The sequence below is a fragment of the Saccopteryx leptura genome, chromosome 10, assembly GCF_036850995.1.
Source record: "Saccopteryx leptura isolate mSacLep1 chromosome 10, mSacLep1_pri_phased_curated, whole genome shotgun sequence".
NCBI lineage: Eukaryota > Metazoa > Chordata > Mammalia > Chiroptera > Emballonuridae > Saccopteryx > Saccopteryx leptura.
Genome location: NC_089512.1, coordinates 76,595,424 through 76,621,815, shown reverse-complemented (window position 1 = coordinate 76,621,815; position 26,392 = coordinate 76,595,424). Strand labels below are relative to the sequence as shown.

General features: G+C 41.4%; 1 protein-coding gene and 1 non-coding gene across 21 annotated transcripts in view; one reads left to right on the top strand and one right to left on the bottom strand.

Annotated features, from left to right (window-relative positions):
* Positions 1 to 318: 318 nt before the first annotated feature.
* CADPS (calcium dependent secretion activator) overlaps positions 319 to 26,392 on the bottom strand; it is a 598,625-nt gene continuing 572,551 nt past the window's right edge. For all 20 annotated transcript variants that reach the window (XM_066352056.1, XM_066352057.1, XM_066352051.1 and 17 more), the window contains 2 exons: positions 4,786 to 4,890; positions 319 to 1,497 (listed from right to left, as the gene is read on the bottom strand). In XM_066352056.1, the coding sequence (XP_066208153.1) occupies positions 1,318 to 1,497; positions 4,786 to 4,890 (285 nt within the window). In that variant the 3' untranslated portion in view covers positions 319 to 1,317. The remainder of the gene's footprint in view (positions 1,498 to 4,785; positions 4,891 to 26,392) is intronic.
* LOC136382698 (small nucleolar RNA SNORA42/SNORA80 family) lies at positions 24,838 to 24,971 on the top strand. Its single transcript, XR_010747319.1, has one exon. It is a non-coding gene; the product is annotated as a small nucleolar RNA SNORA42/SNORA80 family (small nucleolar RNA).

Below are 26,392 nucleotides of genomic sequence, written 5' to 3'. Positions count from 1 at the left end.
ACACTGCTGTTAAAGTGCTGCTTAAAAACAGTTTGTTGGCCTTCTCTTCGTACAGGAGAAACATTTCTCTCGTTTACACTACTCTCTTGCTTAGCAAACCCTTATTTATCCTATAATGCAAGCGTAATCTGCCCAACGCGTCCAAATGCCCACAGATTCTGAATTAGTGGAGTCAGAAAACTACCCACTCCAACAGTTGTTAAGAGCACTCTATGAAAATGACTCCTCCCTCCTTTTCCCATCTCTTCCTGCGTCATGTGTTTTAGTTCTGACCTTCAGAGAACACAGGAAAAAAGACTCAGAAATGTATTCTTTGGGCATTTGAATAGTTCTTTATTGAGAAGCCACAGTTTCCCACACTTTCATAACTGTAGGCTTTATATAAGGCAGAAGCAAGATGGAGCCACTACTTTACACAGAAAGAAACAGCTCTGCAGAGGACCCCAAGGTCATGCAGTTATGGGTCAAAATGCAATGTACATGACAGATATAAAAACGTGTGGAACAAATAATTTAAATTATGGTGATAGTCTACTGAAGAAAATATCCACATCTTATTATAAACACGTTTATAGTCTAGGGTTAGAATTTAATTATTCGGTTTATTTTTTACATACACAGTTATTGAAACATAAAAGCAAAATGTAACATGTAATAGGATAAACTTGGACAGAAGACAGTTGCTCTGAACTGTGCTTGACGGGAAATCATGATAGGATCACCTCTGCCATGGCAATTAGGAGTTGATCTATTGGTACGTAGCCACCCTGTTTTGACTAACTATAAGAAATAAATGAAAATATAGGTTAACAAGGACACCAGGGGTTCATGTTTTTAGTTTTAGGGGAACAGAGAAAACCGCAAATTGGTTTCTCGTTTCAAAAAACAAAGCAGACTTATGTGTCTTAATTAATTTATTGTACTCATTTAAATAACTGGCATCTGCATACGTGAAACAAAGAAGTGAAAGTACTTGGTGTACTTGCCCTCACATCCATTTACTGTCAACGCATACACAGTACGTTAATGAAGCATCATTTAACTTTGCTGGTAAAAGGGACACGCCTAACACTTGGACTATGTATTATCCATAAACAGTATCTAAAGAATGGTGCTCCATATTGCTTGTAAACATATAGACATAGGTCAGGAATGGTGGATTTGAAGGTCATTTACTAATCTTGATACCACATAGCTAAAATGGCAATTGTATTGGTAAACATCTCATGGGCATGGTAGTTGACAGAAAATTCCCTAATGGGGTTAACTAACAGACTAAGGACATGCATTGATTATAGGATCCGAGGCCCAGGTGCTCTAATCGTCCTCCTCGTCTTCCTCATCGCTGTCCTTCATGCTGATGCCCTGCAGGCCCCCACCCTCGCTCACTGACGCTGTGGCCTCCTCCACAGTAAGACGGTTCCGGATGGTTTCATACGTCTTGCTGTTTAAAGTGGAGTCCAGGACCCCTTGCAACCGGAAGTCTCTGTAGGTTTTCTGAGGAGGGAAAAGATGCAGTGGTCAGGGAGACCTCATTTCCATGAAGGGGAGGAAAAGGACAGAAAGCAAGTGTAAGTGTGAGAACTGGCCTTCAGCTAAGGGTCACACCTTATGCATGGTTGAATGAAAAGCCACTTTACTCAGACATCACTTGTGCTGAAAACTGAGATTTGTTGAATGACAGAAAATGAGACATTGTGCCAGGATAAACCATTAGATGAGACAAAGCAAAGGACATAGCTTGTGTTTACTCAGTTCCATAAAAGGGAAATGTTCTGTAATTGTTTTGGTTCTTTTTAGGGGGAGATCTGCAGAGCCTGGTTCTTTCTCTCATATTATTATCAGAGAATATGATAGACAGTGTGAGGGGTTATAACATAAAAATAATGGATCAGTGATTATGGTATTTTGAGATTCCTGTGGCAGTCTGGCCTTTAATATTTTTGAGGTGTGTAACTGCATATCCCTGTCTCACTCATGAGAGAGACATATATATGTTGGGACATGCAGCCTATTAGGCACAGCAACAACTGTGGGGAAGATGGAGCGCCACAGCCTTGTCACTGTGTTGCAGGCATGTGACTCACTTCTCATCTCCTTGGAAAAGAAGTGTATCTCTTCTGTTCACAACTTCATGGTCTCAGGGAAGAAATTTGGCTCTTTTTCAAGATAAATGGTTTGGTATTGCTGCACCACAGATTCTTTGTTCCTTCAGGCAATTTCTCTCGGATTTCCTTAGGTATCCCATGGACTGTTTTTTGAGAAGTTCCTTAGCGTTAATTGAACATGACCAGAAGCATCTGGCTGTTGTCTACTTCCTAAGAAATTACATTGAAAGAGGTCTCTCTCTCTCTCTCTCTCTCTCTCTCTCCTATAACTCTTCTCATCACACTGCATATCATTTCAGCTACCAATTCTGCTGTTCGTTTCTCCTGTTGATGTGGGAAACTTGCTACGCGGGCAGGAGGAAGAATGTTAACTCACTTCAGCACCACTCCCAGCGTGATTTCTATTTGCTTGTAGTTTATCGCATGCAGTCAGAGTGTCATTAGTCACAATGTCAGCCCCTCTTGAAGGCCATGTGTTGTAATGACTGCAGAGCTCCCTAGTCAATGCGGTCCAGCTCATAGAGTCCAATCACATATAATTGTTGATGGGATTACTCCATGTCCGCTTTGCCAATTTATACCCTTTGCCTCAGCATGATTGTTCATAGAACCTGTTTCCCCTCTTCAAAGTAATCTGGTTTTGACATTAAATTAAAACCCCGTCCTAATTAGGGATCAAGGTGCAAGCTTTCCCAGGTAGCTGACTGAACAGGGGCTTCACCTTGCAGGGGAAGGCTAGGAGATGAGGAAAGGTAGGTGTGTTGTATACCAGATAACCAAGTTGTTCACTTGATTCCTTCTGTACTTTTCAATCAGTCATTCTGCTGATGCTTAGCATAACCTAATTATTGCCAGAATAGAATGGGTAGAAAGCACTTGAGTATGGTCCCCTTCATTCACATTTCAGGGCACTGTGTGCCTTGGCTTGACTCTAAACGCCTACGGGCTTGGACTATATCTCATGACTTTTTATCTTCCATCTTGTAATATACAAGAAGGGCTCAACAAATGTTTGTCCCATGTTGGACAGATGAATAGATGCTGTTGAATGATGAATGACTGGATGGATACATAGAGTCGATGTAGAGGCAGGAAAGAAAGACAATAATATTTGTATGTTTGCTTCCCAGAAGGAGACTCTGGGTAGGATACTTTGTAAAGAGGTGGTGAATTCTGCCCTCCTCCGTGTAGAGGCTCTAGTTAGACTGGGCCCACTTTTGGCAAAAGTGAAGGGGTTCCTTTGGTAGTGAAGTTTCTGTGTCCCTTTCCTATGGTTCATGCCTGTTTTTTTGTTTTGTTTTGGGTAGAAGGCTAAGAATAAACCTCTTCTCTGACATATTTTTTTCTTAATAAAATATTGCTAATTCCAACATTCCCAACATAGACCTGGAGATGATCATTAATGGGAAAATTTTAAGAATATTAAAATTAACGTCTTCTTTTCATGTCTAGTGAGTAGGGGTCAAACAGAAGTTCCTCCAAAGAGTATTTATACCCAGGAAGTAAAATTTAGGTGGTCAAACAATTATGTCTAGTGAGCTTGCCTTAAGGAACCATAATTTTAAAATGTGGAAATCAGACTGGGTCCATAGCCCGAGTGCATACATTTCTTCTTTAAAAGCTGCAGTACACTGCTGTCTGTTACCTTCCCTGAATGGACACGTTGTGAGATCAATGCAGCTGATAATAATTTTCCTTAATTACACTCCACAGAACAGTAATTGGTTTTAAGTCAGCACTAGAGTAGAGAAGCACCTTAAAGGAAACTGTGCTAATCTGAAGGAGACTAAGAAATGAGGCTGGGGGTGGGCGAGTGTTTGAGGTGAGGTAGGGCAGCAGGGTGGGGGGCTTCTGGCAAACTCTTAAGAAACAGAAAGTCAGCTATGTTCTATTGTTAAAACAAATATATTTTTAAAGGGACTTTGTGTTTTGAATGAGATTTTTGCATACAAATGTTTTAAAACCTGCTATGGAAAAGCATCAAATGGAAACTAAAATGATCAAAACGTATTTACCCCCTTCTGTGATCTTATTATTTCATGTAAACCACTGAGATTTCACGCTGAAATAATTATCATTAGTCCAAGGCGCACAGACAAGAACAGGGAAGAAAGCTACTTTCTGGGTATGTGATCTCACCTCTGTGAGCCTTTACATTAGATTGTATATACACATGATAAGAGAAACTATTTCAGTTCACTATGACAACAATATTGATTTGCATCCTGAGGATGATCTCAGGGACACATTTAGAAATAGCTGGAAGTAAATATTTCTATTAAACCAATTGTTGCAACATTTTATTGAATTAAACCCTAACTGAAGTTGGTAACTGCTGTGACTGGCACAGTGGCACCGAAGCCAGCTGCGGAAGGACAGCGCGAAGGGCACGGTGGCGCCACAGAGCACCGTCCTGGCGAACACGGAGAGTATGTTCCAGCCTTGATAAAACGTCAAGTGCCCTTTCATTAAATTTCCCTTTGATGTCTGAGTAATAAATTAGCTATGTATCCCGAAATGACTTTATAGATTTTTCTTGCATTTGAGATACTGTTGTAGAAATTATCTTGTTTTAAATGTAAACTCAGATTCTTTGTGTTAAACAAGTCCCGCAACTTGCCAATGAAACGTATTTCAGTAAGCTATTTGCAAAGAATCATAATTTTTTTTCTTTTACCTTTACCATCCTAATTAGTGTTTTCAACTGATAAATGTGAAGCTGTAAATCCATCCGGTCCGTCAACCAGGTGCAGATCACATTCATGGAGCTGTTGTACCATTGCTGAAAAAAGAGACAAAAGTTCTCCAGCCAACATATCATGGAGTGTGTATAAAGCAGAGAAGGAACAGGCCACATCTGACTACCCCACTCAGTTACAAGAGGAAACAAAATGGTTACAGAGAATTTGAGAGCACAGAGATCATGAGCAATGACTGACACAATCACAAGATACCAGGTCATCTTAAAAGAGATCAGTTTGAACTTTGAATTTAAAACAGAACTCCTCCATTAGAGACATCTCATGTCTGATCAGCTCACAAGACCACCCTTTGCTCTTCTGATTCTCCTTTGTGTTGGTTACTTTTACTCAGTTGATAGTCAAGTCACTGTTTATTTCCTAATCTTCTTGTCTCAGGTGCCCAGAAATATGGGGCTTCTCCAGTGAACTAATTGATGTCACTTACTACTTACCTTTTGAAAACTTGAGATCTTGTCTGCTAAGGACAATTCCAAGAATCATGGTTAAGAGCCTTGAAATTTTAAGGCGAAGTTTCCTTTCACTTCCCTTCCTGACTGGGGGGTTTGGACACAGACAATGAGGGAGTTCTCTGTAATGGCCACATGACACTCTGGGCATCTTCCATGCCCTTACATGGGCTGGCAATCTGCTTTAGTCTTAACACCAAAAAAATTATGAAAGATGAGAGAAAAAAAACATCTAGAAATGAGCTCATTTCAAGCTGTTGAAATCATACTTCCCCTTAAGGGGGTTAAATTTTGCTTCTTGTCTGTGAAAAATGCTTGAAGCTGTGTCACTTTAGACTGCCACCCCTGTGGTGCAGGAAGTCTCTGGTGCGGTATAATTTTGCAGTACTGCTCATATATTCATAAATCTCACTCGGAGACATATGAACAGTGTTATGAAGTGTCAGTATAAAAAAAATCTAATCTTTTAAACTTCACCAGGTTTTATTACGCATTGCCGCTTATACCAAACAATTTACAAATAAAATGAAAAGGTGTGGATGGACCTATATAGTTATTTACAGGGCATCTATATGAAGTGGGCAAAGAAAAGATGTAAGGAACAACGCACGGTGGTTAGAGAATTGAGATGATGCGTACATACTCTTATGCTACCAACACACACGCACACACGCACATGCACACACATTGCACACCAGTGGGGATTTGAAAAGCATAAATAAAAACATGTTTCTGATGGTAACTCCACCCTTTCTCACCTAAAGATCATCCAAAATCAGTTTATGCCTAACACTCACAGCTTTTCCGAAGCCTTGTTTCTGATTTAATTTCTTTAAAAAAATTAAGTTGGGTTTTTACTTGCAAGGTAGAACTGCCAAGTTTCACCTTGCAAAAAATGATGGAGTCTCAGCCACGCGTTCAGAGCCCTCTTTGAAATCTTTTACTTCTAGGCTCCTTCCTCCTCAGAGCCAACGTGGCTCTCCTTGGGGCCCAGCTGCCAGCAGGGACCGCACACCCCAGTCGAGGCAGTGCTGGGGCCTCGCAGCCAGCTTCTGCTCTTTTAAAGATCATGCAGGCGAGACTGTCGTTTTAGGCCCTTCTGTGCCTCCCAGGAGCAGGCGGGGGTGGGGTGGGGTTTATCAGGCAGCTCACTCCAGGGAGGGGTGGCTGGCCTGGCCAGGCTGCTTCAGGCATGGACAGGCGAGACTGTCCCTTTATGGCCCTTCTGTCCCTCTCGGGAGCAGGCGGGGGTGGGGTGGGGTGGGGTTTATCAGGCAGCTCACTCCAGGGAGGGGCGGTTGGCCTGGCCAGGCTGCTTCAGGCAGGGACAGGTTTTCCCCTCTAGGAGTGAGAACATTTTCCTGAAACTATTTTTTTGGGGGTAGTGGTTATTGGGGGTGTTTTTGGCACCTCCTGCCTTGGGATTCTGGAGCTTGTGCTGTCACTGTGTCTGGATTTGTTAAGAAGGAGACGGGGAACAGGAATTGCACTGGGTCAGTGGTGTTTCGTCAGCCCAACCTTGCTGTGTTTGCACTGGCCTCAAATTCCACATTGACTAGCTGTATCTTACATGCAGTCTGGGGGCTCAAATAACCCTTTCTGAGTGACAAGCAAGCCTCCTCGCTCTACCCCCACCTCTCCAGATCCTGGGGATGGAAGATGACCTTCAGAGGACCTAGATGACCTCCTGGTCAAACCATGAAGCCCAGGGTCTCCTGAAGTGTGCGTCTCAGGGACACAAAAGAAGAATGCAGCACTCTGGCTTCTAGGCAGAGGTGGCATTTCGCTTGGCTGTGACAACAGGCAAACTGTGCTGGCTGAGACGACTGCCAGCAAGCCTTGTGCAGTGTGCCTTTTCTCTCTGCCGAGAGACGTGCCACCTTCCAGGAAATGAATAGGACCCCCATCCCCGTTTTATATGAGGAGTTCCCATTCTTGTAAATGGCTGTGAGGTAGTAAAAAATAAAAGCAGAAAGGTAGAATGGCATCAGGACTCTCGCTGCCGAAAGGGGAGAGGGGTAGGCAATGCAGATCGCACTGGGCCTGTGTATCGCACCACAGATTCCCACCCAAGGAGGAGGAGAGAGCCCTGGAACATCATTCCTCTTAGATCTCACATCTAGCAAAAGAAGTGTAAAAAATGTATGGTGCCCCATTGGCTACACATTTAAAGAGGCAAAAGAAAGAAGTCGCTCCTTTCCAAACCTTATGCTCAGGAGATGAAACTGGCGGCACTTTTGGACGCAGCACAGCGCTAACTTGGTTTTCCAGAAAGACACTTAAAGGCATTTAGATGTCAGAGAAAGCAGGAGTCACTGCCTTCTAGAACTTTAAAATGGTAGAGGTGAAAAGGATCTTCTATATTATCCTTTGCAGAGGAGGAAACAAAGGCAGAGAGAGGTAAAGCACCTTGCCCCAGGTCATACAGCAAGTGAGTTCAGTTCTCCAGGCTTAAGCACTGGCCTGATACAGCTGATCATCTGATCACTCCTCCATAAGAGGCTATGATAATAGTGTGCTCTTCATGACAGCTGATCCTGTGCATCTCTTTCCAACTCCACACTCAGGGCTGCACAGCTACAGGCAGATATAGGCCATGGTGGGAATTTTACACCAGGGAAATTGGCTAACACCCCAAACCAGGGCATTCTCCCTCCCAGAAAACCAGTTGCTAAACACTGATCAGCAGACTCCTGGGTTTCTGGGTTGTTCCTGTGCTTCCTCGTGCAGTTTACAGGGTGTGTTAATTAGGTTTGCTTTAACTGAGATTGATGCTAACACAGCAGGTTTGCTATGAGTCTTCAGATGCAGAAATTAATAAAAACATTTTTGGTTCTCCCCATTTTGTTTTTCCTGTGGTTTGGATATGCCTTTCCAGGGATGTTTCAACACCTGGGCACTAAAATCAAGTGTTCTCTAAACACTTTGGACTAGAAATTGTGAGCTGATGACATGTACTAAGTACAATCACAACTCCTTCACTTCTTGCCCTTAATTCAGGTATATAAATTGGAAACTTCCTAAGTAAGGTTACTTTAATCCTAAAAAAGCATCAGAGAAATAAAACCCCCAGAGCTCTGGACACGTTTACAGTATGCCCCCTGGGGATAATTCTGTAAGCGCGTTCAGCTGGAAGCAGAAAGGATGCCCGTCATAGCTGCAGCCTGTGGGACAATAGAGCCCTGGGAAAGTTGGGGACTTCTCCAATAGCAGCAGCCAGTTCCGAAGGCTCTGAAAAGAGCTGGAAGGCTGATCTAAAACTTTGCCATTTAATTCTTCATTCTTCTATTCCACAATGTAGTCATTAAGAGCGTAGACCTTATCTGTCTTTTGCCTAGGTTTGTAATCTTGGACAAATAACTTATATTCTCAGAGACTCAGTTTCCTGATCAAAAAATGGGAATTAACCAGTCTTTCATAGGCTTTGAGATGACTAAATGAAATGACGTGTGTAAAGCTCTCTTCACAGTAGTCGGCACACCATAAAGACTCTGTAAGTGCTGCTACCACTACCACCACCCTCGTCACCATCACTGCCATCATCTTCCCCTCTTCTCCCACTCTGTCTTCTCCCCAAGAAATACCAGGAAACAAAGGAGAAAGCAGAGTAAGTGACCAGGAAAAGCCATGTGGAAGAGGATGAAATGAGTTTCTCTGGCATTGTATGCATAAGTCTCAAAGGACTAGCTCTCAGAAATGCAATTCTGTTGCAAACTTGTCCTGTGATAGGTCATCACCCAAACCTACAAAACCATCCTGGGTGTATAAAGTACATTTTAAATTATACTCACCTAGATTTAAAGACTGGATTAAAAAGATTCAGACACATAATCAAACCCTCGGTGGATGTTACATCTTCATCTTGGGTTGCCCCCTATTAGCTGGGTCAGCTCAAGCAAGATACTTAACTCTCTGACTCTCACTTTCCTCTTGTGGTTAATACCAGTACCTACTTCATGGGATTACCGTGGGCATTAAAAGAGATAATTACTTTACGTAAGTGCCTGAGTAACTGTCATATAGTAATCAGTCAGTAAAATTTAGGTACTTTAGTTACTACTCTCAGAAATATAACAGATATAAGTACTCTATCATCTATCTATCTATCTATCTATCTATCTATCTATCTATCTATCTATCTATCTATCTATCTAAATTATGTGAGAGGTGGGGAGGCAGAGACAGACTCCTGCATGCGCCCCAACCAGGATCCACCCGACAAACCCACTAGGGGATGATGCTCTGCCCATCTGGGCTGCTGCTCTGTTCATTGCTACTGAGCCATTTTAGCACCTGAGGTGGAGGCCATGGAGCCATCCTTAGCTCCAGGGGTGAACTTGCTCAAACCATTTGACACATGGCTGAAGGAGTGGAAGGGGAAGAGAGAAAGAGAAGAGGGAGGGGTGGAGAAGGAGATGGTCGCTTTTTCTGTGTGCCCACCTGCAAGTCGAACCCGGGACTTCCACATGCTGGGCTGATGCTCTACCGCTGGGTCAACCAGCCAGGGCCAATATAAGTACTTTCAAGATAGAACACAAAGGAATTTTCTTAACTTATTTCTAGTACAAGTTTAGGTAATTACTATGCAGATATACTCAGGTCACACATTCTGCCTTGTAAACATACAAACTTCATGCAGAGCAATCCTTACTTATAGCATGTTTCTGCTGCAATGTCCAGGTTCACTATAACCAGGGTTAGGGTGAAGCAGGTGAGGCAGGATCTTGCAAGTGCATCATTGGATACTGTCTTTGATTAATCTTTTGATGTTTTGTTTATTGTGCATTTTTTGCATTAATTCCTATTTTTAGAATATGTTGTGTTAAAATATTATTTTTTTGATTACTGTATTTTTTGAAACTGAGAAGTTCCAACATTTTGTAACTGAGAATTGACTCATACCTTTCTCTAGACCCCACCCTTTAGTTCTCCTGGAAACTTTCTCTCTTGGAAAGGTTGCAGGGTTGAAAGATAAGATAAATAATTCACACCTCACTGTACAATATAGAGTTCACAAAAAATAGACTTTCATTTAGATTTGGACAACCCCTAATCAGCAAGATGGAGCAGTGACCATGACTACCCCCACCTAGATGAGTCAGACTTCCTGACCCCCATCTTGATGTTAATTTGATGTCCTAAAGAAACTTTACTGCTAATGGCTCATTTATTTTAGAGCAAGTGATATATCACACATGAGTGGTAATGAAAACAAGGAATAGAGATTGAAGGGAGGTAGAACTATTATTCACTGTGCTTCCATAGTTGCTAATCATGAGGGTAACTTACCCTTAAATGTACACAACCCCTGTCAGACCAGAGCATTTTATAGGACTTCAAGGCTACTGTATTAACCAAATACTACTTAATACAAGGTTCCTAAGACACTCACACACACATACACACACACACACACAAACATCACAGTTAATAAAATAGCAAGCAAGTCATTGAATACTGAGCCCTTACAATGTGCGGACACCATGCACAGTGTTCTACAAACATTACATAATTTAATTATCAAGCTGACCTCGTAAGAGGGTGACACTATTTACAACCCTGTAAAAGGTGAGGGGCATAGATAAGTTAAATAAGTAGCCTGTTATTCAACTCAATAATTTTAAAAAGTAATGGATTGTTTATACAGAAACAGCTCTAGTTTTCAGAGTTTCCTCAGCCAAGTCATTCAGCTCGCAACTTCTCAAAGGAGAAGTGCGTGGGTAGTATAATGCTGTTGAACTTGTCTCAGAGCCTGAGCTTGGCTTGGTGTTGAAAACATTCTACTTTTTATGGGCTTAGAAAGTTGCTAAACCCAGTGTGGGAAGTCAAGGGGATTCCTATGGGGAACCACTCAACAGTCTTCAAGAACTGATGGATGAGAGTCAAACATTACTGACTCTTAAGGGACATAATTAGAAGAAGTTGGATGGGGATGAGGGATGTCATTTCATAGTCAGAGTCAAATATTATTTCTTCTCTCCTGCAGCACTGCCTGGCTTATTTCCCTTTAGGTTAGTAAATCATCAGTTACTACTCAGAAAAAATAAGAATGTTCTCACTTGTAGACAGTTTAAGTTTTCAAGAAGAAATGCAATTAGAATAGTAGCCTGTATCACAATGATTAAATTTTTCTAACATATTTGAAGATAAAAAGTTCTACACTGATCAAAATTTTGGTTCTGAAAAATTATACATTGTAAGCTTTAAAATGGAAAGTGAATAGGAAGAATAAAATGACAGAGCCTTGGGAAGTTCAGTTTCATGTGACATTAAAGAAGATGTCATCAGCATGTGCTGTTTCTCTTTAAAGAAAAAGTTTATTGATGTGTGACATGCATTGCATAGTGTATAACTTTTAGGAAAACAGACACACATATACACACACCCAACAGGACATGTTGCCCCATGCCTGTAATTGAGGGCAATATTTAGCCCAATGTTGTAAACATGAGCTGTTTTAGAAATTATGGTATTTGACCTCAGGACCAATAATTGTACCATGCACACTCACACACACACATCTTTTTTTATTAAAATGTTGTGACTCGGTCCAATATATCTTAAGCATGAATGTGTTAAAATACACAAAGATATAAGCTCTATTGTTAGTTTATCTCTAAATAAACTGGCATTTTCAAACCATGCCTAGGTAGTTCATAGCTAAACTCTATACAGTTGAATATCATCATCTATAGTCTCACTTTATAGATAATGAAAGTGAGACTCAGGAAAGTAAAGTGGTCTAGTAGCTAGCAAGAGTTGGAATCTGGACTCAAGAACTGAGAGGCACTGCAGCTTAGTGGCTAAGAGAACAGACTTGAATTAGACCTTTGCTGTGTTTGAATCTTCATAAATCCCTTAACCTCTCTGTGCCTCAGTTTTCTTATCTGTTAAATGGGGACAATAAAAAATCCTACTTGGGGTTACTGTGGGGATTAAATGAGCTAATATTTGTGGCATGTTTTCAACAGTTCCAGGCATATACCAAGTGTCAGCTGTAATTACCTACATGATCCACGCTGTCACACCCTGATTCACGAATAAGAAAACACACCTCACTAGGTAAGGGCTATTTAAGGTTGTACAAAGCTTTCTGAGCAGCTGCTATTCTAAAAATGTCTGACAAACAAGTAATTTGTAACCTCTTGGTAACCAAGCTGCATTTCTGGACTGAAGAAACACAGTAAAAGCGGGAGGGTTTTTATTTTTTCTTTGGACAGTACCCTTTCTCCAACTCAGCAAAGCCACACACCAGAGAAATTGCCTTAGCATCTTGTCTAGAGCATTTATGAAGAAAGGACAATTTGTTGGCAAGAAGTCAAAGAAAAAGATAATACCGTGACCACACCCATGAAACTAAGTTCTTTACTTTGCATTTTGTGACCAAAGTAGGTTATAATTAGTTAGGAAAAAAACCTCACAACCTATTTAAATTGCTATATTGAAATACTGTAATCAAATCTTTTACATTTGATGTTTTCAATGCATACTTCTTCCTTACAATTTGGGTAATCTAAGAGCATGTGAAAAGCATCATCCTGGGTTTCTTTACACTTCTACCGAAGTACCCATAGCTTCGTTATCCTGAGCCGCAATTCCACAGCCCGTCTCTCTCAGGCCTAAGGACTGTCAGGGATGTGGTTGTATTTAGTGTTCTAATTCTGACTCAGAGAGGATATGGCTAAGAAACTTTGGCATATTCAAGTCATCTATACCAAGTTGGCAAAGCACTGTAAGACTGCATGCAAGTTTCAGGATTCGTCAGAGCTAAGGGCTTATCTAATAGGGAATATCATCTGAGTGCTTTTATAAATGGGAGTGAATATTCACAAACAACAGCTCTCACAAGGGGTTAATATCTAAAATGTATAAAGAACTCACAAGCAAATAATCCAATTAAAAATGGAGAGAGGACCTGACAGACACTTCTCTTATGAAGACATACAAACTAACAAATAAAAAAATGAAAAGACACTCATCTTCACTAGCTATTAGAAAAATGCAGATCAAAACTGCAATGAGATACCATTTCACAGCTGTTAGATTAGCTGTTATCAACAAGACAGGTAATAACAAGTGTTGGAGAGGCTGCTGGTGGGAATGTAAACTGGTACAGCCATTATGGAAGATAGCATGGTGATTCCTCAAAAAATTAAGAATAGAACTACCATATGACCCAGCAATCCCTCTACTGGGTATCTATCTGAAAAACTTGAAATATTAGTACACAGACACATGCACTCCCATGTTCATTGTAGCATTATTCATAGTGGCCAAGACATGAAAACAACCAAGGTATTTCTTGATAGAGGATTGGATAAAGAAGATGTGGTACATATATGCAATGGAATACTACTCAGCCATAAGAAAAGACAATATATTGCCATTTGGACAACATGGACGGACCTTGAGAATATTATGCTAAGTGAAAAAAGTAAATCAGAAAAAGCTAAGAATTAAGTAATTTGAAACATAGCTGGGATATAAAACTGAGACTCATAGACATAGACAAAAGTGAACTGATTACCAGGGGGATGTAGCGAGAGCAGAGTAAAGAGGGGCATAAAATGATTTGACTTTGGGTAATGGGCACACAATGCAATCAACAGTTCAAATGAAGTTCACCTGAAACTTATGTAGTCTTACTGATCAATGTCACCCATTACATTTCATTTCTAAATAAAAGAATGCAATCTTCTGCCATATTTGAGTGGTACTGTGATTCAGGATTTGATTTACCAAAACAACTGCACCTAGAAATGGGTATTTCCTAGTCACAGCTTTCGGGTGCTCAGCTAAGAGCACAAAGGCACCAAAAATAACCAGACACCAAAATCAGAGGCCAGAGATAATCAGAATGACCTTCGAGGCTGTCCCGAATGTTCTTTGCAGTTGAGGGTATTTTTCCTCAACATCTGTAATTCTTTGAGTGCCTAAAACCCCATTTCTTTGAAGTCTTTGCAAAACTGTCTTAGTGCTGTGGCTCTTCAAGGTTCTAAACTCTGGAGTGTGTCTCCTGAAAGTCTGATGTAATCCAACTGATAGAGAAGTCAGGGGCACCTTGTTGAAAACTATGGTCCCAGAGACTGTAGTTATATACAACCTGGTGCTGAGAGTCTTCAGCTCTGCTTTTGCCTTTAGCTTCTTTTTCTAAGGAAGAGATAGTGCAAACAAAAATTTACTTTTTAAAATTTGATTTAAATGGTTACTGTTTAAAATTCTATAGAAATGTGTATAGAATTAAACATTTGGGAGCAATATCATTTTAACCTTTGATAGGGCATAAATAACACTTTAATATTATTTTATTCAAATAAGTGAGTGATTTTCAACCTTTCTCATCTCATGGCACACATAAATTAATTACCAAAATTCTATGGCACAAATTTTTTTCTGCTGATTTGACAAAAATAGGTATAATTTTAATTCAGCCACATCAGATGCCTATTATTGTGTTGGCAGTTGTCATTTTTTTAATTTGACAATTCTAGGGAAAAGAGGTCAGTATCCCTGACTAAATAGTCAAGTATTGTATATTTTAAAAATTCTTGCAGCAAACCAGTTAAAAACTGCAGAAATAAGTAGTTATCCATTCAATACCAAGTCTTAAATCTCTAACCCTGAATGTGGAGGTTAGACATTTGTCTTCAGTATTGAGATTTCATATGAATGATCAAAATGGTGACTTCATCCTTGGACTTCTGACCTAATGCTTCTGACCAAGTCTGACTTCTAACCAAGTCAGCCCTATGACCGTGAGCTGCCTGTGGAAAGCATAAGGGAAGTCAGAGTCCTGAAAGACCCTTTATGAAAGCAAATCAAGCAAGAGTTTAATTCAAAGCTAAGCTCACAAGAATCTCTCCCTGAAAGATACATTCTTTGTGTTTTTAAGTGGTTTGATTAGCTTGCTGGCAATCTTAATAAGCTATTCAACCTAGCCAAAGCCAGACTAGAAATGAGGTGGGTTTTTGCTGTTGTTTGCCTCTGTATCAATCAGACTGTATGAACCCAACCAGTCATAAATTCCTTTGTATCTTGCCCAACTCCATGTCTCAATGTGGTGCGTGATCACCTGCAAGGAGATGGAACGGTCTCTGAAAGGCTTTCTTTCCTAATACTTTCTAGTAGGTATTTCTGGAACTGGTGTACCATCTCTCAAAGAGAAAACTAAATGAAAAATCAACTCGTTGATATTTTCTAAAGACTAATATCTGCCTAAAGCAGAGGCATTAATGTGAATTTTCAATTGTGAGTGCTGTGTCAACTCAAGTGCACAGATGCCATTCTTCCATCATTTCTACAAACTAAGTAAGTGCTATTATAAAAAGATGGAAATCAAGTTTTGAGTATAGACATAAAGAAAAGGAAAGCAGGATCTCGAAGAGAGATTTGCTCATCCATGTTCATAGCAGTATTATTCACCATAGCCCAAAAGTGGAGACAGCCTAAGAACCACTGACAGACGAACGGATAAATAAAAAGCGATATATACATACAATGGAATAATAGCCTCAACAAAGAAGAAAATCTTGTCATATGCTGCAATGGGAGGAACCTTCAGGATAGTATGCAAATAACTAAAATAAGCCAGGGAACAAAAGGCAGATATTGGATGACTTCACTTCTAGGAAGCATCTGGAATAGTCAGATTCATAAACACAGGAACTGGAAAGGTAAGTTGCCAAGGGCTGGGGAGGGGGGGGGGAGGGGAGCTGTTTTACGGGATAGAGTTTTAGTTTTGCAAGATGGAGAGAGTTCTAGACACTGGTTGTACAGCAGAGTGAATGCACTTAACACTGCTGAAGTATATACACTTTGAAATGGTTAATGTGGTAAGTTTTATGTTCATTTTACCACAATTAAAACAAAAAGATAGGAAATGAAAAATCACTTCTTATACTGAAAAGGAAACTTTCCTTGAGAAAGCTTGGTTATATAGCAATGTACATATGCTAATCCGGAAATGCAACCATGTTTCACAAAATGCCAAGCAATTCTTTTGTAAGATGAACATGGGCATTTTATTTAATACTAGGTCTGAGACAATTTCTCAAGGCCGAATTTGGAGACTGAAGAACAAAGAACAAATCTGGTAGCATTTGCTCAGTCATTTATTTGGTTTATTTAAAACATGCTACAGGGCCAACATTTCTAAATCTGTGAAAAAGAATTAAATGAAGCCCAGAGATGAGGAATGAGAATCCTCATAGAAAAGTGGGTTCAAACGACAAAAAGAATGCATTTTTCACACTGCGTGACATGTCACGTCATGTTTTCACGAAGACTCCCCTCAGCAGCCCCCACCCCCTATTTTCCAAGCACAGATTAGATCAAGCAGCTCCGAGTCCTCTGCCCCAAAGGGGAGCGGCTCCCCACCCAGAACCACTCCCACCACCACAGCTTTAGTAAGGTTTGGAATGTGTGTTCAGGAAGCCCTTATTTTAGGAAACAATTAAGTAGAATTAGGCTAGTAATGCAAGGCAGGCAAAGCTTTTGCCCTTTGCTGAGAAATGACTCCTACATGGGACAGTTATTCTAATAAAAATCATTTATTTCTTAAATGCTTCAAAATGATCTTTTCACCAAGCACAGCAGTTAACTCTGCCCACTGAGGAGCACTTATTCCCCAGGCTGGGGAGGGCTAATCTCAGCATTCGCTCCACCAATGTCTTCTTTCTGTGAAAATACAGTGTGAGGCTTTGGGCAGGGAACAGAATTTCTGCAAGTGGAAATCTCACAAGAGAGTCGATTCCTCTGTCATCTTGGAGGGTGTCAAGGTGCACAGGAAGGGCTGGGCGCTCCCTGCCAGGTCCAGATACAGACCCAGGCCGAACATTTTCTTGGGCCTGCCTATTCCTGACCTCAAGGAAGGCAGGCCTCCTCTACTAGGGGAGTTTCCCCACCATCCCCAACCCCACTCCCCTCGTCACAGTGGTCATCACAGGCCTTCTTCTGGGCCAGAGGCAATAGATTCATCACCCCCAAGCCTGGGCAGGAAGTGACTGCTAGGCAAAAAGGGGACACAGACCCTCCTGTCCAATGCTTTGTCTCCTTGACAACACCCCAGCTGGTGGCCCGAGGAACAGACTTAATTTTTTTTTCGTTCTCTGCCCACCCTTCGCGCCCTACACGTCTTCCTCCCTTCTCTAGACGCAAATGTACAACATCCAATATAAAGTTGCTGAAATAGCAATCTTGTCTCTGAATATATAAATTGCAAAAATTGATATGAATAAATCTGCAAGTAGCACACTGATTGTGGCACATTTTATCAAAAACGGCGCTCTGGTGCCTGGTGGCTGGGGGTGGTGGTGTCATTACACATACAGACAAACATCTGCAAACTCCCAGTTTCTTTACTTAGAACTGAATGGAGGCATGACCTCCTGTTCCTTGCCATGAACTCTGAGTTCACACTCATATTTTACATGTTACAGGAAGCCACAGCTCGCCCCAGGGGTGCTGCAAACAGACACGCAGAAGCCAGATGCAGCCCCCGCTCCTGCTCCTTAATGCACCTGAAGAAGCCGGCAACTCGACATTCAAAAGCTGACAAGCTCGCAGCTTAAGGTCACTTCAGATTTTGTAAAGAGGAGGACAAAACCAGGAATGCTTCTAGGGCTGGGCTGTCAGCGGGGAGGTGGAGGGATTACAAGAAACCTGTGACTCTGCCTCTTTCTGCCTTTGCTGGTAGTTTTTTTGTGTGTGAACAAGTGCCATACAACAGATTGAGTCTCGTATAAAGGCCTGAGACTGTGCAAGGGCTCCCCGCTGGGCCTCAGCTGTGCTTGCAATTAGCAATAGGCACGGAGTGATTATTGTTGGGGTAGCGGATGGCAATGCGAAGTGACAAGTTTTCTGGGGGAAGTTGGGAGTGAGGACGCTCTGCAAGTTTCTCTTTCTTTCTTGTTCTGCAAAAACCCTTCCTTGGGAGGCTGCAACCTCCCATTTTAGTGAAAGCAATTTTTTCCCCCCTCATCATTCAAAAGAGCCTTCATAAAATTGTTGAAAGAATATTTTTCTCTGTGCTTTAGAATGTGGGTTTTCTAGGTCAGAGCTTCCTTGCTGCCCTATTTAATGTCAGAAATACCCATTTGCCTCAAATTAGCAGAGATCTTGGAGTTGAGAGCAGGAGATTAAGCTACAAAATTACTCAGCAGGTGACACTGGGGTGGATTTGGGGGTTGAGAAGTCTTTAAAACTGACTACAAGACATTATATACTTCTGACAAAAGAACATAGTAATCCTACCTGCTTGCTTTAACCACTGTTGTTTGCCTATTATTATGTGCTTTAATGCTCATGAGAGCAAAACTATTGCTGATACTACTCAATTACCATAGAAACTCACACCAGTGATCTCTTATCGCAGGGCTCCCAGCCCAGCTGAACCAGCGGAAAGAGTTTGTGTCTTTTTATTTATTTAAGTAATGACATAAGCTTGGACTGGAAAGCCCCAGAGAGAGGTTACTTCTCTCTTTGTTCAGGATAATAACTTGTTCTGAAATTTTGAGTAAGATCCTTTCACCTATTGAATCCACGGTGGTTCTGGAGTTTGTGGATTCAGGCTGTGGGGTGCTTTCAGAAACATTAGGAAGACACGGAACAATGCCCTCTACGAGGCCAAGGGCATGTGTGCATCAAAGGGCAGCTGCGGGGGAGTCCGTCCCTGCTTGAGCCTCTAGCCACTGGCTCCAAAGTTCTGGGGGAGGAAAATCGGAGGCTTTCCTGGGGAACATTCACTATTTTATCAGTTGGTTGGGCTACAGGCAGATTAGGTTACAAGTTTTTAAAAGGAAATAAAAGTAACACTAGCATAAACTTTTCCAGCTTTGTACCTTTCGCTGGCCCGTGAATGTATATGAGAGCACACATAGGCACACTGTGTACTGCGTCTGCGTACTACTGGTAACTCAGACTCACAGGGTGACATGAACACAGTAAATGCCCTGAGAAGTCCTGCAGTAAAAAAAGTCCATTTAACTTTGCTTTGTATTTTCCAAGTGTATTTGACTAAAGAACCACATTTCCCGAACCACCTATTTAATCTCTCTTAGGGTACTTAGGTGCCATTGAATTCACTTTGGGAAAAAGTTCTGTAGTGACATTAATAAGAATTAGCAATAATAATGAGAAAAATAAAATAAAAATTAGCAAGAAAAATAATGACTAAACGTTTAGTGAGCACTTACGTGTCAGGCACTTGTCTAAGCAGTTTATATGAATTAAACTCTAATTTGCCTAACAACCTCAAGATGTAGTTACGTTTTGAATCCCCTTTTACATTTCAATAGTATATAATATTTATATGAGTTTGTTCTCTCTGGAAGAGAGAGAAAGGGAAATGTAGTAAGTCGTATGTAATAAATTGGCTTTTAATTTTTATTATATTTTTCCTGCTCTGACTCTCCAGAGAGCCTGAAGCCCACAGGCTCCTTAAGTAACTGTTATTTTTTCTACAACTCCACGCCTTATTAATATTAAGTTAAATGAAGAATGAGGCATGATTTCCTGCAAAATCCTTCTACCCTTGAAGTTAAGGTACCCAGATAGCAAAGTATGCCTTTTCCTTCTATCCTGTTTGATTAGCCTCCACAGCCCGCTGTCCTGAAAGAAAGAACTCACGTTAGATCTGTGCTTGCCTGAATACCATCTGACTTCCGAAACTGCTGAGCGTCTAAGTAATTGAATAAAAATATAACTAGTGGTCAAACCCTGAATAAACCATGGAACATGGGCCCAACAGCAGCTGTTCTAATGCCCTCTAGGTGATCAGTAGGACCCAACACAGCAAATCAGGACAGCCTCAAGTTTGTGACTTCTGTTAAATAGACAGTTTTTTTGTAGCAGATGTTAGAGGCTGACACTGAACTTCCAGCAAGGGGGCTGGGGCACTGTGATATTTAAGAGAAAAGAAACAGCTCTCTTCTGTACCTGAATTTTCTCAGTCGATTCTTTCTTTCTCCACGAGATATAAATAATGAGGCCAATGTGTTAAGCCCCAATCAGCTTCTGACCAGGCCTTGCCTGCCACCTGGGCCGCCCAGGGCAGGTGTGCAGTTTGAGAATTAACAAAGTGACCATGGTTAACAATACCTTTTCCTGGGGCCTATTTTTCTCTGGACATGTTGGGGATTTAGTCCCAGGCCTCCCTGCACATTGAGAAAATGGACCCCCATGTTTTTAGCCTCTGTCCTCTCAATGGAACCTACTGTTTTGAGAAAATGCATAGTTACAATCCAAATTCACACTTTCAAGTCATCTCAGTCACTTTAAACTTAATTATATTGAGCACAAAATTCTAGTTTTGGTGTCACATCCTACCATCTATTATCCAGGAGAGGAGTGTGAATAATCTATCTGAAAACTATTCTCTGATATGCATTCAAGGACCTCAGAGGTAGGAAAAGGATTCATTCTATGAGCTGAACTCAGATTATTCATGAGCAGCATCTGCCTATCCCGACTGCTTCTTAGGTACACGAACTGCCTTCAGAGTTAACTACATTAATTCGCAAGCAGATTGACGTAAGCAACTGAATGAGAAATTTGCATGCCAAATAGAAATGATTATAGAAATCATACTCTAAAATAAGGATGGTAATGCATGTACAGAACGAAAAGACAAGGTGGAGTGCCAACTCTGTCTTTTTAAAAACAGGGTTGGTTAATTACATTAGGGCTAATTTTATAATTTGCACATATTAAACTTCCTTTGGTCATGAATCATAAGAGTTTTATGAGTTCAAGTTCTTATGCAAGAAAATTCATGCGACCTCAGGGAGTGGTTTTCCTGGCTGAGGTTGTTTTAATTATAACCCTTATTAAAATAAATAAGTAAACAAACAAATAAATAAAATAAAAACAAACATGATATGTGCATTCACATAGTTTCCATGTTACTATGTGGAAAACATTCAGGTAAATAGTCAAATGCTTTAGGTCAAACCACCTAGCTAGTTTCCAAGCAGATGATGAAAGGACATGAATATACCATCCAGCAGGCACTGTCCAGAGCTCCCGAATTCCAAGGCAACAAAAGCCAATAAGTATAACTGAGTCTAATTAAAAATTAAAAAGTCCTCTAAGCACCTGAATATCAAATCTATGTCAACATGGTCAACCTGGGCTCTATGGGGAATTTTTCATAATAATTTTAGGAGCCAGAGATGGCAATGAGTGGTTTCCAAAAAGCAGTCAACAAAGAAGTCTTGGATGCAGGGATGATATTCAGATGCTGGCCCAGGAGCTGGAAGGGAATGCTGGGTTTCAGCAGAGAAAGTGGGGTGGCATGAAGGCAGGAGAAAGGTGGAAAGTGACCGCCTGGGCAGAGCACGGTAGCACTGGGACTGGCGCAGGATTTTCAAACTCCTGGAGGAGACATTGGGGATGCACAGTGACCACCCTTTAAAGGAGGCAGGAAAACGGGTTCTGATGCCTGGGGCTCCCAGGTTTGAGAAAAAGAAAGACAAAGTGCTGCCTTTTAACAGTTCATGTGTGCTTTCCCTGTGTACAGCTGGGATCTGCCTCCCAACGACGCCCTTGCCTCTTGCTTTATTTTTAATCTCTGGAAACCATCTTCCCCTCTTACCACTTCTCACTGCATGTGACTCTATTTTTTTCCTCTTTCTGGGAGGGGAAAAGAACCCCATGTTCTCCAGATCATTTCCCCAAACCTCATCCTGGGGAGCCTGCCACCCCATCTCTGGAAAAGGCATGCACCTCAGACCACTGTCCTTATACAGGAATATGTAGACCTTACTGGGCACCCTCCATATCTACAGATGGTTTTGGATCCACCAGCCAGGAGAGAAGATGGCTGCGTCAGGTCCTCTGGGAAGCACTCCGACAGGGCTAGGCTGAGTACAGAGAGTTAAACCATAAATTAGCCATGAGTTCATACGTGCGGCTGAGATCAACCTGCCCTGCCATGAATGCTCCCTGTTTACAGCCTCCTGCCCCGCTCTTCTCCACCCCCCCCCCTTTTTTAGGCAACAGAATAAGAAATTAAACACTTGTGGGTTCATTCGAAAGAGTGAATGAAATTGAATAAGCTCTCAGTACTTGAGGCGCACAGCGAGCGCCTGAATGGGGCAAACCTCCTAAGTTGAATGGAGAGTCTTTGGGGACCAATTTGTCTCTTTTCGCTCTTTATTCTTTCCTCTCTGCTGACAGATGTACAAAGGCGGAACTGCGCCGTGCAGCTTATCCGCGTGCACCACAGCAGCTGTCACTTTTGTCGAGCGAGTTAATCAAGCAAATGCCACCATATCCCACTTTCTATAAGGAACAACATGTTATAGACAGTAGTCTTGCTAGAAAGAGACTTTATTTAACTTTGATTGGCTTGGTTTCTCCGACCCTCCCAATACTTCCCCCTTTCTCCCAAAAATAAAAGGAGGGGAGAGGGGAATATTGCCCAAGCTGATGACTTGGCTATGATCATGTTAGATTTAATAACAATACTGTGAGTGAGGCTGAAGACCCGTTTGGAGTTCTTTCCTGGGGCCGAGGGCTGCCTTGGGTCTGGGTTTTGGTTTTGTGTTTGTTTTTTGAGTGGGCTATTGTTTGTGTTGGGACTGCGAGGTGACGTGTCTTAAGGAATAAAAAGAAAAGCTGAGGGAAGAAAATAGTATTATGCCACGGATGTCTTGGATTAATTTTATTCTCTTTTCCTTTGTATAGCAGGCTGTGCTATTTACATATTTCTTTTGATAAACCTTCTTGCCCAGCCAAACTTACAAAGATGGATAAAAACATAACAGCATTTCTTTGTGCATCTTGCCGTTAGTGAGTTCTTTAAGCTGAATGCCCAAATTTATTTCTAATGCGCACCAACAAATGCAAACAGACCTCCATTTCTGTAGTTCTGTGAGCCAAGTGGGGAGCCTTTAAAAGAATTCCATCACGTACTCATCCATGTCCCCTGTGTGGGGTCACCACTATTTTATGAGTTCAGAAACCACAGGCAGGAACAGGCTTCACTAAAGGGTACACAGTGCTGGCTTGGCTACTGATCTGAGCCCCTACTCAGGAAATTGAGTGCCAAAAGCAGACATATTTTGAATAAACAAACTCTTTAGAAACAATGCATAGAGACCACTTTCCACAGGCCAAGGGTTTTGCCACTTTCAAGGGTTGGTGAACAGCTGAAGGTCTATCTGGTAAGCTCTCTAAAGCTTTAAGAGAAAAAACAACTCAACTCTTTTTCTCTCTATTTCATCGTTCCCTCTCTCCTTTTATTCTTCCTTCCTTCCCTCCTATCTTTCCTCTTTCATCACCTTGTCACATCACTTATTGTAAGCGTTGGCTGGAAATAAATCAAGGAAAGGCTTTGGTGATACCTGATCACAAATTTTCACATTGCTGACACCTCAGGCATTATTGGATAATGACTGCGCAATGATTTAGTTGCAACTACATTTGTATTATGCACAGGTTGTATAACCATGCTACTCTGTAATTTTGGACTACTTTCCCCTCCTGTAAAGGGCGCCAATCTGTGAAACCTCATAGTGCTGTTGAAAACTTAGCTATGTGAGTAGGTTAAAGGAGTCAACAGGGCTCGGAGGAGAATCCTGAGCACTGCTGTTAAATAACACCACTGTGTCAAGCTTTGTTTAAGGAACTTAAGCTGCTACCCTAAACCATTTATCAACTGTCTGGGATGTAATGATATTGTGTTACCATCACCCCTCTCCCCACCAATAAACCACAAAACTTTATTCTTATGGTATAAGTGATCTCAGACAGAATGCAGAGGGAGATACAGACTGAAAGCTGAGACCCACCCCTCAGCTGGACCTAGGTAGAAGGGGTTTTTGCAGCACATATGAAATGCGAGCTTCCCCACTGTGCTGTGGCCTCTCTCTGCTGAGGAGGGGGTTTTACCCTGACTTGGGGCAGTTGCATTTCCCGGGATTTCCCACCTTTAGGTCTAGGTTCTGCTGCTGTTCCTGGAACTTGAGTCCAGTGACAATGTCCTCAAATTAAGGAGTAGGCCTGCCCTGGCATGGCTGAATTTTCCTTAAGGAGTCTGTCCAATTAGCTATTCAACTCCCAAAATTGTTAGTGGATGAGCTGTGACTAATCAATCACTTTCTACCAGGGGTCATGAAATTGCAATTTCTGTCTTGTATACTTCCATGGTATTGCCATGTAGGCAATGGTGACTTCTGTCACAGTAAACCCCTCAGTGGAGTGGGAGTTTAGGGGCACATATGTGAACAGTGTAGGTTTTTTCCCTAACACATTGTGGTTATGTATCTGCTCTGCCTCAGAAAGAAAAGGGTTTGATTTGGAATTGATCACTTCCCAGGTTTTTGAACTTAGTGGTTAATTTATCTGTCTGTGGCCCAACATCTTTCTCTGTAAAAACCTAACTCACAGAAAGTAATGGCAATTACACAAATTATTACATTAAGTGCCTAGAACAGTATCTGGTACATAGCTAATACCTAATAAATACTGGCTCTTAGCCTCCACGGCTCAACAATGAGAATCATTAAGTACCTACCATCTGAGACTGTTAAGAGTATAAAAGACTCCGTCCCCCTGGGTCGCTCATAATGCCCCATGCCAGAGCAAACCGTGGCCCTGAACCATTGCCTGGCCTCTGCCCATAGGCTGCTGGCACTGAAGTGGGCTATACAATGGGGGGAGAAAAGAATATAAAAGACATAATATCTTTAACAAGATAATGCTATTGTCTCCAATGTACAGTTCAGGAAAATATGCATAAAAGAAATTTAAGTTATCATTGTTACAATTATAAAACGTCCATTTATTAAAACTCCCAATTAACTGTAATATTTTCTTATTTGCATTTGCCTTTTAGAAAAAATTCCCTTTTTCCTCTTCCCAAAAGTCCTCTTTGGGATCAAATTAGAAGAGCAGCTTTCAAAACGTCTTTGGGCTAATAAGCATCCCAGCCCCATCTTCTAGAAGCACAAGTGTGGCGGCAAGAGCCCCACACTTTGAGTGTGGGGAGTTAGCAGTGGGGCGATCCTGGGAACGCACTCTTCTCATCTCAGTGTCTAGGTCAGGGGTCTCAAACTCAACTCAGCATGTGGGCCGCAGAGCAAGATCACAGCCGTTCGGCGGGCCGCACTAGGTCTACAAAAGGCAACTGTTATGCAACACTTTTCTCACTGCAGTTGAAAACAAAAAAAAATCAATACAACAAGCACAATCGTACATGCAGTTTACTCAGTGTCACAAAACGACCAGAAACTGTAGTTCGCATCACAACTGCTGTTAACTAAGCTAATATCTAGCTAGGATGCTAGAGAAATGAAAAATACAAGTAGGCCCCTAGGCTTACTTAATTTTATCCAAAATATTTTGAACTTCGTGGATTAAATTGTTCAGCAGGCCGCATGCAGGCCGCGTGTTTGAGACCCCTGGTCTAGGTGGTGACACGGGCTGAAGGAGGGACAGCCAGAGCGTCGAGAGATCTTGACCCAGAGAATTAGATTCTGTTTCATGTGCTCAGTGAGGCAGAAATGAGAACTAAAACATTTTAGAAGTTGTTTCAAAAAGAGGAGTTGAAACAGGAATGGTTTTCCAATAAATCTTCAAATTAACCAAAAATGGGCCAAACAATTCACTCACTATTAAATTAATCAGAACATTCTATAGTCAAGGCTTCCAAAAAAATTAGGTGACAACTATAGTAATTCATAGTGAATAATATTCAAAGTCCTCAATTACTATTTTTGAGTTAGAATTAGAAATAGAAAATGTCCTTGACAAGGTACGCAATATACTATAAAGAGGCTAAGAATTCATCAATACCCGTTTAACAAATAATAATTGAGGGCTTACATATGCCAGACACTGGGGATGCAATGGTGAATAAGGCAGACAATATCACTGTTCTCAGAGAGAGGAATGGGAACAACCACAGTTTCAGAAGACGGGGCCCCTGGGGTCCCTGAAGTCCTGGGCAAGCTCTTCTGAACCTTAGGTTCTTATCTTAAAAGTGGAAATAATAGTACCTTCTCCCCTCTCTTCAACTGTTGCTAAGTAAATAAATAAAGTCATGACATTGTATTGCAGGACACCATGTAAGAAG